At 36.7% G+C, this 15,595-nt stretch overlaps 2 protein-coding genes and 1 long non-coding RNA gene across 6 annotated transcripts in view; all 3 read right to left on the bottom strand.

The window, feature by feature from the left end:
- The window catches only part of LOC129431081 (uncharacterized), a 67,441-nt gene extending 66,422 nt beyond the window's left edge, over positions 1 to 1,019 (bottom strand). The window contains exons 1-2 of one of the 2 annotated variants that reach the window (XR_012372915.1): positions 630 to 1,019; positions 11 to 127 (exon numbers count right to left, since the gene is read on the bottom strand). This is a non-coding gene — a long non-coding RNA (uncharacterized lncRNA). The remainder of the gene's footprint in view (positions 1 to 10; positions 128 to 629) is intronic. The other variant, XR_008639712.2, reaches the window with a different exon arrangement.
- A 2,447-nt stretch (positions 1,020 to 3,466) lies between these two features.
- LOC129431329 (probable pleckstrin homology domain-containing family N member 1) lies at positions 3,467 to 12,166 on the bottom strand. The gene is made up of 12 exons (XM_073875257.1): positions 11,340 to 12,166; positions 8,281 to 8,428; positions 7,932 to 7,969; positions 7,670 to 7,820; positions 7,483 to 7,569; positions 7,275 to 7,356; positions 7,061 to 7,197; positions 6,818 to 6,964; positions 6,636 to 6,737; positions 5,044 to 5,119; positions 3,735 to 3,811; positions 3,467 to 3,559 (listed from the first exon to the last, which is right to left on the bottom strand). The coding sequence occupies exons 1-12, from the start codon at positions 11,426 to 11,428 to the stop codon at positions 3,488 to 3,490; spliced, it is 1,206 nt and encodes a 401-aa protein (XP_073731358.1). The 5' UTR covers positions 11,429 to 12,166; the 3' UTR covers positions 3,467 to 3,487.
- Positions 12,167 to 13,916: 1,750 nt separating this feature from the next.
- The window catches only part of ttll10 (tubulin tyrosine ligase-like family, member 10), a 46,069-nt gene continuing 44,390 nt past the window's right edge, over positions 13,917 to 15,595 (bottom strand). For all 3 annotated transcript variants that reach the window (XM_055188920.2, XM_055188919.2, XM_055188918.2), the window contains exons 11-12: positions 15,010 to 15,103; positions 13,917 to 14,753 (exon numbers count right to left, since the gene is read on the bottom strand). In XM_055188920.2, the coding sequence (XP_055044895.2) occupies positions 14,044 to 14,753; positions 15,010 to 15,103 (804 nt within the window). In that variant the 3' untranslated portion in view covers positions 13,917 to 14,043. The remainder of the gene's footprint in view (positions 14,754 to 15,009; positions 15,104 to 15,595) is intronic.

The raw sequence follows: 15,595 nt of genomic DNA, 5'->3' as shown, positions 1-15,595 counted from the left end.
CCAGACTCACCTCGTATCCCATGGGGCAATAAAGCAGCCGGGTACAAGGTAAGTAGAATGGCTTCTTTGTCACAGCTGTTCTTAAAACCTTGAATGCTTTCCAACTGCTGTAAATCAGAGTGAAAGGCTGCAGAAAGGAAGCCGCAGTTAGAGACAGATAAGAGACGAACTCCCGGGGCCCAGGAATGTATTTGTAATTAAAGCAATTTATCAAATCTCACTGAAACCTTTTGAATTCGTTTTATGCTTTGTACTTATGAGTGGTTTGTTTCCAATGTGAACAAAGAAACGTAGAGCGGTCGATGATATTATTCATTTACATTAGTCTGTTAAGATTATTGTTAGATGAGTTCAATCAAAATAATATATAAATTTATATCATAACAATTGAATTCAATTGGCTTTAAAATGTATCATTTTTGTGAAGTTTTTTGTTGATTTATTTAATATGAGTTGACAATCTTCCTTTCTACTTGGATCACTTCTGGGTAAAGCTTTGCAGCAATAACTGCGGTGCCAATAACATTTTTAGATTCATAAAGTCTAGTGAAACTTCTGCTAAGGTTAACATAAAAATTACAGGCGTGTCACATAAAAAGTGCAACATATAAAAATAACAAATGGCTTACCTGACAGAAGAGCATAAAATTATCAAAACTGAGTGCCATGCATATCTTTATGCTGTATCTTAGCAACTCTTTAGACGATTCTCACCAAGCTCCGTTGAGTTTTTTTTTTTTTTTCAAAATAAAGGTTTTGAATTTTAAAACGTAGCCTATCATATATGTTTTATAGGACTATTTAGTTTTTGGTTGTACTTTAATAACATAATTTCAACAAAGCATTTACGCGTTAGCTAGTGGTATAAATGTTTGGCAACCGACCAAAGCTGTCAAAACAAGAGGTGGAAAGTTCGAGTCCAACCTCGGGCCTCAAGTTTGTTATTAGAAACCTCACACCGCTGCCGTCTGTTGACCATAACTTGTAACTACACATTAAAACATGGACTTGTTCAGGTCCTTCAAAATATTTATATATTAAAATATTTATTTGAAGCTTTCTATCAAGATGAAAGTGTGATTAATGAAGAATCTGCCACATCAGAATTACTTGTCGCATATTTTACCCCCTTTTAATTTTAACAATTAATTTTAAGTTCGACAAACTGCTTTGTTTTGTTAGGGCCAAGCTTGAAAAATCTGTCCTACACTGTAATATTTTTTTATTGAATCAGATTACTGTAGCTATTAACTTTAGTAATAAGGAGTTGAAATTGATCAACATGATAAGTTAAAGTAATGTAAAAACATGTTGATATGATTTTCTGACTGATTTTCATTTTTTACAGTGTAGGTCTATGACTTATTACACACAGACTTGTTTTTATCTGGGTCACATTTTTTTTTAGTTTTTTTTTTTGGGGGGGGGGTGAATTCAAGTAGATTTGGACACTTTTGACACTGTAGATAGCAAAAACTGTCTCAACTGATCTGAATTCACCCTACTGTCAGGTGTACTGTCACCAATTTATTATCTATCTTGTGAATGCTGTAAAAATGTCCAACTTAACTTTAAAAAACTGCACTTGCTGTCCTATATTTTTTTAAGTATATAAAACTGATTTTACAAATATTTTAAACTCACTGTTTATTGACTATTGAATCGCTATAACATAAAAAAATGAAATTGCTTAAATTATTTTAATGTAGGAAGATATGTTGTCGTGACATTTACCACACGTTCGTAAAGTCTATAGACTTTTTATGAAGTCAGTGATTAAAGAAAATAGTTTGTAAATAACTAGTTAGTTAATTAAAATTTCGTTAACACTTTACAATAAGGTTGTATTAGTAAACGTTTAAATGCATTAACTAACATGAACAAACAATGAACCTATATTTTTTCAGCATGTATTAATTCTTGTTAATCTTAGTTAATGTCAATACAGTTATTTATGTTAGTTTATGTTGCATTAGTTAATGTCAACATACAACACTTGATTTTATAAATGAATTAGTAAATGCTGAAATGAACATGAACTAAGATTTAAAAATGCTGCAGAAGTATTCTGCCCTACAAAGCGAAAGCGCAGTAACTACGCATTTGGTCAAAATTGAGTTAAGGGTTAAAATGGGCTTTGTGAGATCTGTTGTGTCTTGTGACAAAGTCTCCTGGTTAAATTTTGTCCCATTTCAGAGAAATGTGTGTGCCAAAATTGCAGTAACATGTTTGAATGGCTGGTGTAAAAAACTTTAAAGCCATTTTTCTCAGTTTCAGTGTTTGCGTAGATACTGCACTTTGGAGGGCAGTATTGGGTAACACTTTATTTTACGATGTCTTTGTTACACATGCTACATGTAATTATTATAGTAATAACAGTTAATTATGCATAGTTACATGTAACTTACCCTAAACCAAACCTTAATCCTAACCCCAACCCTATAGTGAGTACATGTTGTTATTACTTAGTACTTAATTGTATAATTACACTGTAACAGTGATGCCATAAAATAAAGTGTGACCAAGTATTGTTCATTCATGTTAGCTAATGCATTACCAATTTTGAACAAAATACAACTTTATTGTAATTTCTCATTTGTATTTAATTGTAAACTAGCTAACAGTGTTTACAATTTTAAGAGCATACCAAAAACCTTACCATTCTTTTTTTGGACATTCATTGTGGTTGACCAATAAAAATTGGAGAAATAAATATAAAAGATATACAAAACACAAAGTTTTGTTTTTACTAAGTTTCCTGTTCATCTTTGACAAAAATGAGGACATTCACAAATATAAAGCTCTATAAACAGTCACTGACAGACATGTGGGTGCAAACCTCAGAAACCTTCAAAACTTAGGCTGTGTTCCAAGAAAAACTGCAACCTGGCAGAAATATCTGTGCATGATGTGTAATATTTTGTATACAGCTTGGTCCTGAACAGCTACACAGTAAACCTAAAGGCTTATACTTTTGGCTTATTGGATGCAAATCATAGAGATTTCAAAGGTGCAGTTAAACCGTAAATGTCATTTTTTTTACTGCAACTCATTTAAAGAGGATCATGTATTTGTTACGGCTATTCCAGCTTTAAAACCCTTGAACAGTTTCCAGCTAATGAAAAAAGATGCTGAAGTTGAGAGATAAGACATAGCGCTCCGAGCCCAGACATGCGTGTCTAATTAAAGTCATTTATTATCTCACTTAAACATTCTGCATTTCATACAACGTATGTAACGCGTGCGTGTGAGGCTTGATCTCATTTAAAAAAAATGGAAACTGTACTAATTATTATCTAACAGAAATATCTGCACAGTTATTTTAGTAACTGTGTTGAGAAGGGGCTTGCGAGTAAAATGCAGTACACAGTAGTCAAGGTCTGTTTTCCATCAACAGCATTCATTTGTCAAAATGAATGACGGGAGAGTTTGATGTGTCGAAGAAACTGAACACAGTCATTTTGTGTTTTTAATCTTCATATTTTCCTCAGCTTCTGCGCTTTTTCGGTATGAGAGGTGGAGGGGTGTGATGTGGCAATGAATCTGTCACTTTATCAGGCTGTGAGGGAAGAAAAATAACATGTTAACTTGTTTAAGATTTATTGTATATATTATGAGTAATATGAGTTAAAAGGGACAATATTTAAACCATGCAAAAGTTTAAAATGATTTGTTCTGCTATAACCACGATAAATCTATAAATGGATAAAATCTGTTGCAAAAGTGTGCTGTACCTGTTGCAACTGGAAGATCCAGTTTTGATAATCCTCAGGGTAAGTACAGGAGACTAAAAGAGGCTCCATCAGTTTGCCTGAAAAACACATTACGCCAGATGAGTATAAAGATTACACAAGTTTAAAAAACAGACTGAACTTGTTTTAAACTGTTGTGTGTCTTGAATTCGGTCATGAACTGTCTGACCCATGCGGCCCTACAGTACGTGAAAAAATGCACATATTCAGTTTTCAAATGTACTTTAATAGCTTGTGAACTTCCCAGTAACAACCAATTAGGTTCAAATAAAAGTCGTTTTCATAACTTAAAGTAGCCTATTGCCGTTTTAGCAGTTAGACAAAATCCATGCTGTAAGGGGAACATTGGTAAGCCAGTCTGGGTGTTTATCATATGGCTATTTTTGTGAAGGTGAGTCATACGATTCGGTATGACTGAAACAGATCACTTGACTCTTAACTGTCTTAAAGTGTTGCTTTCTTAAGGTTTATGAAGGACCAATATATCCTGCCAGCAAACTCTGGTCAATTGATGATATATATACACTGTAATACACTTCAAATGTAAGGTATTATGTTGCTACATTTACCCTGTTTTTGCACAAAGGCCTGTATACCACAGGCCACAAACGTTTTTTTATAAAGCCTGTTGCTGTGTGTGGCGGCTGTATTTACTATCTTTAAACAACAGCACTCCACAGTAACCATGGGGCCTCATTTATAAAATGCTGTGTAAAAACCATCCTATATTTGATCTTACCATCATTATCAAAAATGTGTACGTGTGATTCATAAACCGAACGTACGTGCAGAAAACATGCGTACCTCTTTCAAATTTATAAATCACGAAAGAACTTCAACTTGTGCGCAGCCAAGCAGTTTCAAATCTCCGCATTTAAAAGATGCCTAATTTAATGTCATAGACAAATAAAAGAGCACTTGTCAATGTTTCAATCTTTTACAATCAGCATGAATGGCTTTTATTTCCAAAAATCTGCAGCAATCCGATAAGCAAAAGTGTGTAGGCCTACGTCTGCTCAGACCCTGACGTGGCGCTAAGCACATTTCCACGTCAAAAACAGTTTTTGTAAATATGAACTTTGCTGTGGATTTTTGCGTCACACTTTACAAATTAAATCTGTGCGTACGCAGGATTTATAAATGAGGCCCCATATCTCATCATTATGAAGATTTAAACCAATTCTTCAGCTAGTGATCTAGTAATAGTTCTATAATTGTATCAGTATTTAAAGTGTTGAAAAACTAGATGCTCAAATAAAACTGATAAACGTCTTATGATACTGATTCATACCTGTGAGTTCAAACTCCAGCCTGCCAGGTAGAGCAGACCTTTCCCGAGCCTTGATGCTTTTTAGTGGTAATCGGCCCTGCCGTACAAAATCAGATAACTCAGTTAGTGTTTTGATGTGATGAGCAAACAGTACACGCTGTAGCAGACACTTAAAGCAAGCAAGTAATAGTCTATGAGTAAATGGCTTTGAGTAACCCACTTCTAACCCCACAAAATTTTAATTTGGTTATATGTGACTTTTGTCAAAAATAACTTGCGAGATTGATTTTTTTACATTTTGCCATGTTTTAGCCTAGACGTCTGGTTTCTGTGTGGACGGCTATTGGCTATTTTAAAGTGCCCATATGATGCAATATCCGGCTTAACCCAAAGCACTAGCTTATTTGCATTTAAAAAAAAACACCACCTTTTTTCAACATATTTCTATGTTCTTACCTCAACTTAGACAAACTAATACATACCTATCTTTTTTCAATGCGTGCACTTTAGGGCTGAAACGATTCATCGAGTTACTCGATTTACTCGATTCAAAAAATTCCTCGAGGCAAAAATTCTGCCTCGAAGCCTCGTTAAATTCCTATGACGCGCACTACACGTGCCGAGATCTGATTCACATGGACCGTTGTTCAATGTTCAGGAAGCACATCATAGCGCGTGGTACATTTTGAATTTAGTTGGCGCGATGGCGGAGAGCAAATATGTCCATAAACGGCAGAGAGAGAGAATGTCTAAAGTTTGGGATCATTGCATTATCATTACATTATTGATACATTATTGAAACATTACTGATATTAGCTTAGCACAGGATTTTGTAACATTCTAAAAGACTTCACCATTTAACTTTTTATTTACTGTTCATTAGTCACTTTTTTTCTACGTTATTTACTTTTTTAGGTATGTAGTGCTAACATATATTTCATGGTACCAATAGAATTTCTGTATTTTGTAATTTCTATTCATGTTATTATTGCAAATTATATATTACCATCCTATTTCTATATATTTTTCTTCTTTTAGTTTCATGTAAGCCTAATGTTATGTCTAACTAAATGTCCTATAATCTCAAGAAAACTACATTCTGTTCAAGTACAAACATTTTACAAGGACTTTAAAATTTGCAGGAATACCACATATCCTATATATACTTTTTTTTTTGCATGTAACACTACAAAAAGCTCTAAATAAATACATTTAAATTGAATTGAATCGAATTACATCAATTTGAACTGAACCAAACTAAATTGAATTAAAATGGATTATCCAGTGGAAGTCAACCCTTATTAATTAAGATTGTCACATACACTTCTATGGATCACTAATATATATTGCTCGTACTGTGCTTAAGTGCTTTGTGTCTAATACATGTACAGTCTCAAGTCTCAACATGATATTCGAGATCTTTGGTTAATCTTAAAGTCTCTAATTTTGGCTCTTAGCTAACATGTTTGCAAAATGTAATGTATTGTTCTAGCCTCTGCCACTGGGACCGGTTGGAAAATCCATAGACCCATTTAAGGAGACACAAATTTCGACCTGCTGTTTCAGATTTACAAGGTCAGTCTGTCACCCTTCAGCCAGAAAGATCATCTCACCTCATATTTCACACGTACACGCTGACAGTCAATGGACAGAATGAGGAGGTCAATTGGAAACAGCACAAGCAGACGTTCCTGAGGTCCCTGCAGGATCGGCTCCTGTTGTTTGATAGAGGTCTGTTTAGTACCAAATGTGTCACGTGAATAAAACTCTATGATTACAGTCAGCTGTATCTGACCTTTGAGTATACACTGCTGATGTGCACCAATGAAATGTATTTTGGATAGCCCATATGTTGAATGGGATTCCCCTCCCATTGCAAGATGGGAGAACGCAGTAAGTATCTTTTAAGCTCCTCCTTCTTCCAGTTCTCATCACATGGTACCTGAAAGAGTACATACAAATGTAACCCTTTTTAATAAAGACAATTTGTTGTTATATAGAAATATTATGTATTAATATAAAATTAAAAAGAAAATACCAGATACGAAAGAGCACTATGGGAGGGGCTCAGCTGCTGCCTTTGGCATTTGTATCTCCTGTCCTCAATGTTCTGCTTCCAGATTTTTGTTTCGGCAGAATTGGCACAAATGAAGATCTTTGAGTCCACCATAGGTCCTGCAGAGAAAACCATAAATTAATGCATTTTGATCCGAACATTATATGACACATGAGGCGATGATATAGACTCTCACCGCTAATTTTAAACATATGTGGAGAATTAGGGTCCTGTGGAGAGATCAGATGCACCTCAATGGCAGAAAGAGGAAGAATGCCCTGAAAAGAAACAAACTGATATTTCAGCATGAGGAAATGAGAGCTTAGTATAGGTCATGCCATTAACCATTAGTTCTTAGATGTTAAAGGTCTTTATGGAACCATACAGCCAAAAATGGGTCCTACCTCATAAATAAAATCATGATTAATGCTGTCCAAAGCCAGGATTAACAAATGGAAGGAAAATAAAACCAGATATCGTTCACTCATAACCTAAAAATAAAAATTGTACAGTATCGATTAGAAGTACAGAAGCAGCTAAAGGACTGTACATACTGGACTATATTCTGTCAATGTGTTGAAAAAGTGTTACCTTTGTGTATCCACCATGTAAATACACAGAAGATGAATAGATAATGTCTCCATATGTATGTGGTGCCCGCCCTTCCCATTCTCTGATTGGTTGAGTGTACAGCCTATGATGGATTTCGTCTTTTGTCCATCCCCAAAGCACAAGTTGTGAAACAATCAACCACAAAATAACACAATGCGTTTAATAATTATGATATGTGGAACTTGTAATATGCTGTGAACCCATGAACTGATGAACTTAGATTAGCAGACATACTTGTGAATTGGAGTGTTGTGTCAGCATCTGTGCAGAATCTGGGTTCTTGCACAAGAAACATATGTTGAAAAGTTGACACTCAAGCTCTTTTTCAATGTGCACATAGCACTTTACATTTATGTCTTTTTTATATTCGAAATGTTGCAGCAGTTTCATAGTTTTGGCGAATGCATTTTATACTGGATATAAGCAGTTAGGGCACTTTATGAGGGGTGTACTTTTGTGGCATACTGTGTGTGTATATATGTATCTTATTTTATGACCTTTGTATTAGCCTATGCATTGTTTATAGTTTCTCACATCTTCTTTGAAAACATAGCTACGCCCTTCCCCACATCCTGTATATACTGGCTTACCTCTTGCTTTATGTTTGTTAGAGAGAGGCAGTGATAAATACTTTTATCTTTTTCATTCACTGTGGAAATCTGAAGGCCGTGATGATGATCTTCATTGTTGTCATTCATTATGGACATCTGGAGCCGGCTTTCAGCAAGATTCCAGAGCCTGAAACATCAGATTGCTAAACAGTCAAATCACTTTATCCAGGATTTAAGTAAATTAAATGCAAACTTTTGTGCTCTTCACTATATGATCAAGTCACTGGAAAAAGATTTGGCTGTTTTCCATGAAAGTTAATGCAAACAGCTTGAGCTTGCTAGAAGACTTTGAGATGATGGCACGTATCGAAAGTGCTAAAATGCTAACTCCCTTCCGTGTTTTGCCTACAACATGTCATCCCTGCAGGTACTCTATATACCTACAGTACTTTTTCCGGTTAATAGATTTGTTGTTGTGTTTACTGACTAATTTGTCATTGTGGATTTTGTTTTTAGACTTGCCTTTGTGTTTTTAATTTTTTTAATTGCTTTGAGACTTGTTGCTTTGTTTTGCACTTCACGGCCACTGTACATCACTGCCCATTATGACCATAGATATGTATAATAAAGGCTAGATGTCTTACGGTGGAGTCGCTAACGTCATCGCCTGGCGGCCATCTTAACCCAGACAGTTCGCCCACTCGTAGCATTGCGTTTTAATGGTGCCTTGACTTTTAAGTAACCATAACTTGCTCAATTTTCTATCGATTTTCAAATGGTTTGGTTTCTTACAAATGCTATAATTGTGGCTATAATTCTGGATGCTTTAAGATTTCATAAAAATTATTCATGAGTATGCAGTGATAGGTGCATCTCTGACCAAACGTTTGAAAATTGGTAGAAAATTGAGCAAGTTATGGTCATTGCACCATAAAACACCATGCTAGTGGTGAGAGAGCTGTCTGAGGTAATGCCGCCAAGTGCGGACATCAACCTCCATTGGCCAGCAGCACGGGTGAGACATCAAGCCTTTATTTTACATATCTATACGACATCCTCATCCATTGTAACATAATCACCCATTATGACATCATTACTAATTATGCCATTTTTACCCATTATGACATCCTCATCTGTTGTGACATAACCACCCTTTTTTATGATTTACTTTTTATTATTTTCCATTATTGCATAACAGTAACCAAACAACAAAATACACCAGGGTTTGTTAAAAAAGATAAATAAATAATTAAATAAAGGAAAGGGGAGACATACATTCTATACATACTATCGTCAAAAGAAAACAATAAAAAATTAAAAAAGGTACCCACTACTCACTTTACTTATTCTGGATAAGAATGATGTAACAGCTCTATCGGGTTAGCAAAGAGGAAATTGTATAAATAATTTGACATAACCACCCTTAATGACAATATTCATTATGACATCACCCCCTTATGACATCAGCATTCATTATGATATCAACCCCTTATGAAATCATCACTCATTATGACATCACTTATCATTATGACACCACCTATTATGACATAATTTCTCATTATGACATCACTGATCATTACGACACCACCTATTATGACATAATTTCTCATTATGACATCACTGATCATTATGACATCACCTATTATGACATCATTTCTCATTATGACATCACCGATCATTATGACACCACCTATTATGACATAATTTCTCATTATGACATCACTGATTCATTACGACATCCCCTATTATGACATCATCTCTCATTATGACATCACCCATTATGAAATCATGATTTACAATGCTTGTTCCACATGCGGCGTCACAAGAACCGGCAGGCAGATGACGTCAAAGTTCCGCAAACCTTTTGAAAGCATCATTTTTCGAATCACACTCGCAGTGTTTTGACGTCATCGGCCTGTGAGTTGGTGCAGCGCTGCATAAATTTGATCAAGCCTATTATGACATCCCTGCCCATTGTGACATCACCACCTATTAACCAACCCCTCATCCAAGGTTCACCCCTAAATATTTCCTATTTTTATCCCCAGATCCTCAAAGTATCTTGGTTTTACTCCATCCTTTTGCCCAGACATACAGTAAGCAGCTTACTGGGGTGCTGATTGACAAACAGACACTCACCATCTGACCCTCTCTGGGCGCCAATATTTTAACTACTCATACTCAAATTAAATCAACATGTGTGTTTCCCCATATAATAAACAAATTAATCTTCCTGTTACTTTAAACACACTTCTGTAAATAAGACAATAGGATTGTGTGCATGTAAGTATTCACACTTTTCAAACAGATGTGTCTATTTTTCCCGATTGTCTGATCCTGTTCCTCTGTTGGTTTGGGCACATAAAGCCCATGAGCTCTGATTAACTCCCACTCTAATCCCTACAGTCTCTTAATGAGAGGATTGAAGCTTGCAGGCTGGCGTAAGACAGCAGACTGTTCAAACACACTGCGCTCCTTTAATAAGCTATACTAGCTGCATTAGTTCTGCCCCATTTGTTGTACGAGAGACTCTAATGAGATCTGTAGCAGCATGAATGCTGCCCATCCGTGGCAAACTCTATCATCACGACGAGGATAAACCTAAACATGCAAGGGACATTTCCTGCAATTTCAACAGATCTTAACATGTTGCATTTAACACATTTGATACTGACAGAATTGAAATGTAAATGAGGAAGATTGCATCTAGATAGATAATCAGATAATCATCTAGAAATCACGTACTATACTCACTGGCTGAAACTGAAACTCCTTTATTGCATGCTTCTGTAAATAGTATTCCTCTGAAAACAATTCCAGCAATCTCAAAATGCAAGTGCAAAATTAAAAAATAAGCCTTTACTATTTGTTTCAACCAGTTTTGTGTGACCACTATTTTAACATCCAGGTGATTATGAACAACAAACACTACTTGTTCCTATTTAAACCTTTTGTTTTTGTTAAATAGCAGTCAAACATGATCTAACACTCAAAAAGAAGGAAGTACTATTTCTATGACTGTTCTGTATGTTCGTAAGTCTGGATTCAACAAAGTTGCATGTTAAAAGAAACGATCACGGTTGCGGCTGAACTCTTACCCTGTATTGCCGACTTCCATGAGTTCAATCTCATCAGGCCCCACTTCATCAGTTCCCATGTGCCTCTGGGTCACACTGCAGCATCCCATAGTTCTGGTCGCTTCACCTTACCACTGTTCTCCACTGCTGGTCTCTAATGCCTCTTCTTCTCAACTACACACTGAGGGCCATCTGCCCCAAAGCTTCAGTCACCCCCACACCCACAAACCCCAACAGCCACTGAGGTACAAGCAGAGAACAGAGTTGAAAATGATGCACAGATTGAAGTCTATCCTAAAAAGCACTGGACGAAGCAAGACAACTTAAACCAAGTGTGTAAAACCAAGTACAGCGGTTTAACTGGCCCAAATGCTGCAGTGTTTCTTCCTGTTGCTAGTATAGTGGTGAGGTGGTGACGCAGCAGAGATCAACGCAACTTCCTCACCTCGCTCTCTGACAGTTTCACAGCTTGGCTGATCTATATGCAAAACTTGATTAGAAGGGAAATGGAACTGTTTGGTTTTAACTACAGTTTTACAAACATGGGATGCAGAGCAAATCCTAGTTAAGATGATTACACCATGTGAAGTCTGGACACAAAGTACGCACAACAACAAACCACAGCTGAACATGAGATGCGTGTTGCACGGTGTATTTATTGGTGGTGAGGAGCGTGTTATAGTGTAGTCTGGTGTTTGTTTTGTCGCATTTCCTACCAATGGAGGAAGAAGGCGGAATTTGTGGCTGCATTAACATCCCCACAGGCACAAAGACATGCACTACTTTGAACTTTGTGCAAAGAAGAAAATGAACAAATTTTACAGACATGAACAATGCAAATGCAGTAGACCGTACCTGCATACTCAAAACAGAAAAATATCAAATTTTAAAGGAAAACACCACAGTTTTTCAATATTTTACTATGTTCTTACCTCAACTTAGACGAATTAATACATACCTATATTTTTTTAATGTGTGCACTTAATCTTTGTACAACGCGACGTGAATGTGTCAGCACCTAGCCCAGCCCCACTCATTCCCCAGGCTCCAAAGAGGGATGAATCCAGAAGCCACCAAACACTTCCATGTTTTCCCTATTTAAAGACTGCCACGTGAGTAAGTATGGTGGCACAAAATAAAAAAATTTAAGCGGATAAAAAATGAGAACTATATTGTATGGCGGAGGAGCACCTAGTTTGCAGCACTTCGACCTCGTTGCGCAGCAACATCATCGCTCCTGACTACTCAAACTTCCCTCAATATCAATGCGCCCAATGTCGAAGTGCTGCAAACCAAGTGCTCCTCAGCCATACAAGATATTTGTATTAAAAATCGGCACGTTTTATTTTGTGCCACCATACTTACTCGTGTAACTACTCATGTAACAGTCTTTAAATTCAGAAACATGGAAGTGTTTGTTGGCTTCTAAATTCATCCCTGTTTTGATCCTGAGGAATGAATGGGGCTAGGCTAAATGCTAACACAGACAGTCACAATGTGCTGTACAAAGATTAAGTGCATGCACCGAAAAAAGATAGGTATGTATCAATTCGTCCAAGTCGACGCAAAAACATAGCCAAACCTTGAAAAACAGTGGTGTTTTCTTTTAAGCATGTCAAAGTTCAAGTTTGATAAAGCTCAACCTTCAAATTCATACCACGCAAAGACGTGTGACTGAAATATGGTCAAAACATCATAGCATGACCTTTTTAGGTGAAGGATAAACTGAAAATAACAATATTGCACAATTTCATTTAGTGCAGCCCATATGCACTAAAAATGTGGCCAATTAATTATCCCTAGAATATCAAAAGTGTCTAAAGGTGGTAGATCCTTTTAATATCTAGTCCCTAAGCTCTGGAATGATTTACCAAATAATGTTCGAGAATCAGACACAGTCAATCACTTTAAGTCTAAACTTAAGACATTCTTCTTTAACAAAGCATTCACATAAAATGTCAAGTACATGTACCTATCCCACAAAAGTTAGTTTGTCCAGAACAAAGCATTCCCATTACTCATCTGGGTAATATACTTATGCCGCAATAGTTAGCCTGTCTGGAACCGAGCGGATTTTAAACCAAAATACTGTATGACAAATGGCCTCTACGCTAATAGGATTCTGTTTTTCTATCACTGTCTCGTCCTCGACCCCGAGGACAATGAGACAAAAAGACCAAGTTCCTGCTGTGAAGGTCACCACACCACTGATCTACTGGCTGCCCTTCACGGTGATGCCTAGCCGATGCCTGACCATCGACCACCGGCTGAACCAGTTTAATATATATGTATCATATATATTTAAATATATATCTCTCTCAAGGGTTTTTCTCCTTCTAGGAATTTTCACACAGGGTTTTTCTCCTAGGGGTCTTTTCATCCCATGGATAGTCAGCCAACATTGGCTTAACTTAGCACTTTCCTGTATACGTTACATTATTACTATGCTCGCTTGCTTGTATGGTTTATTATTATATGATTTTTCTGTGTTTTCCCCTACATCTATTAATTTATAGCTGCTTTGAAACAATTAACAATTGTGAAAAGCTCTATATAAATAAAATTGAATTGAAAGTGACCGAATCTTATTTGTAAAAATCACTTAAAAACTTCAAGAACTTTATTAAAATAATGATGGTTATGAGGAACAGCAAAAGCAAAAGGAAGGTCACTGTAAGTCAGATAATTCTAAAGCCTTCAACATGTGTTCAGTTCATTATTTTTTTTATACATCCTCTTTTGTCTTTTCTTTAGACTCCTTCTTGTTCATCTGAGCCAAATGAATCTTGGACGTCTTTGGGTTGCAGCTTACATGGTCCGTATTGTCCATCTGTCGGCCCTGAGCTCCAAGTCTTAGTGTGGAATTTAAGCCATTGCTCAGAGCTGGTGTAGATAGAGACCTGATTGCACTTTTCATAGACATCAGGCATGCAGGACCGCTAGAGATCTCCGCAGGTTCCTGCCAGGTGCACTTGCTAAGGTGCAACTCCACACGAACAGGTTTCGGCTGGGGTAGTCGGAGCTGATTGGTTTCTTGATCTCTGGATATCGAGATCTTCTCTTTTACGGCTGCTCCACCGCAAAGTAATTCCACAGGTTGCTGTGAAGGTTGGCTGATATTGGGCCAACCATAGACAGGTGGAGGACGTTTGGCTGGAGTTTCTTTCGTGGCACGATTAACGGAACACTTGGTGAACCTGTTTGATGATTTCCATGTTGGTGTTGTCGTGGCAGCAGATGTGTGTGTTTTGTTGGCATTGTTATGGGTGGAGCTGCCCTTTGAGTTGAGGTTTAAGAGGGGCCCTGTGGTTTTATGCCTTTGCTTGCCTACTGCTGTCGACTCACCATCGTGCAGCAATACAAAATCTCTTTGACTGTTCAGAGGCAGCAGCTTTGACCCACAACAACACTTGTTGAAGATTTCAAAAACCAGGTCTAAAAAGGGAGAAAGGAAGCTATTCTGTCATGTGTTTTCACACCTTATTATGCAATGTTTATCACGTAATGTATTAAATTAGTATTCCTATACAGTACGTGCATTACATCATTACAACAGTATGCAAAAACAAAGTTCAGTTTATTTGTCTCTTTGTTCAGAATAAAGTGAAATTTTACACTGTGGATATTTTGCATTCAGTAAAACATTCGCTTGTGGATTATATGAAACCTCTATTGAATGAAAACAGCTCACCGAGGGTCTCTGTGACTGTGCTGGGAATAACTTCTTTCAGTACTTCACAGTTAGTATGCAGGGCAGGATTACAGTTCATCTCTAGCAACCAGACCTGCCAAAATAAGTACACATCATTATCAAGTGCTATCTCATCATGTTACAACGATTAAATAAAAAAATTTTTGCACTAATTTGAACCAGTAGAGGGCAGTCTTACCCTACTATAATATACTGTTCTATTAATTTTAACTCTTTACCAGCTAATAATACAATAATTTGTGCACAATAATGTGTATAAGATGCAAAGATCACAGTTAAAATAGCACACTGACATAATTTTAATGTGGCAGCATCCTAAAATCTGTCTAGGTCCTAATGCAAAGCTTAAAAACGACTCGAATAGCAATATATGATACGTATTATTTAATGCATGCAGTGTAATTTTATTCAGTATAAATGCTGTTGTTAAGTGTGCATCCATAATGATCCAGTAACCTGGAGACCAGAATCCGCCTGGCCTGGGGAACACATGTTTACACTGACAGTAAACGTGTTGCCTAGCAACTCTGTGCAGGGATTGAATTTAGGATGCTCCATAGGGGGA

Source organism: Misgurnus anguillicaudatus, chromosome 13 (genome assembly GCF_027580225.2).
Source record: "Misgurnus anguillicaudatus chromosome 13, ASM2758022v2, whole genome shotgun sequence".
Lineage (NCBI taxonomy): Eukaryota > Metazoa > Chordata > Actinopteri > Cypriniformes > Cobitidae > Misgurnus > Misgurnus anguillicaudatus.
This window is presented reverse-complemented; position numbering and strand designations above follow the sequence as displayed.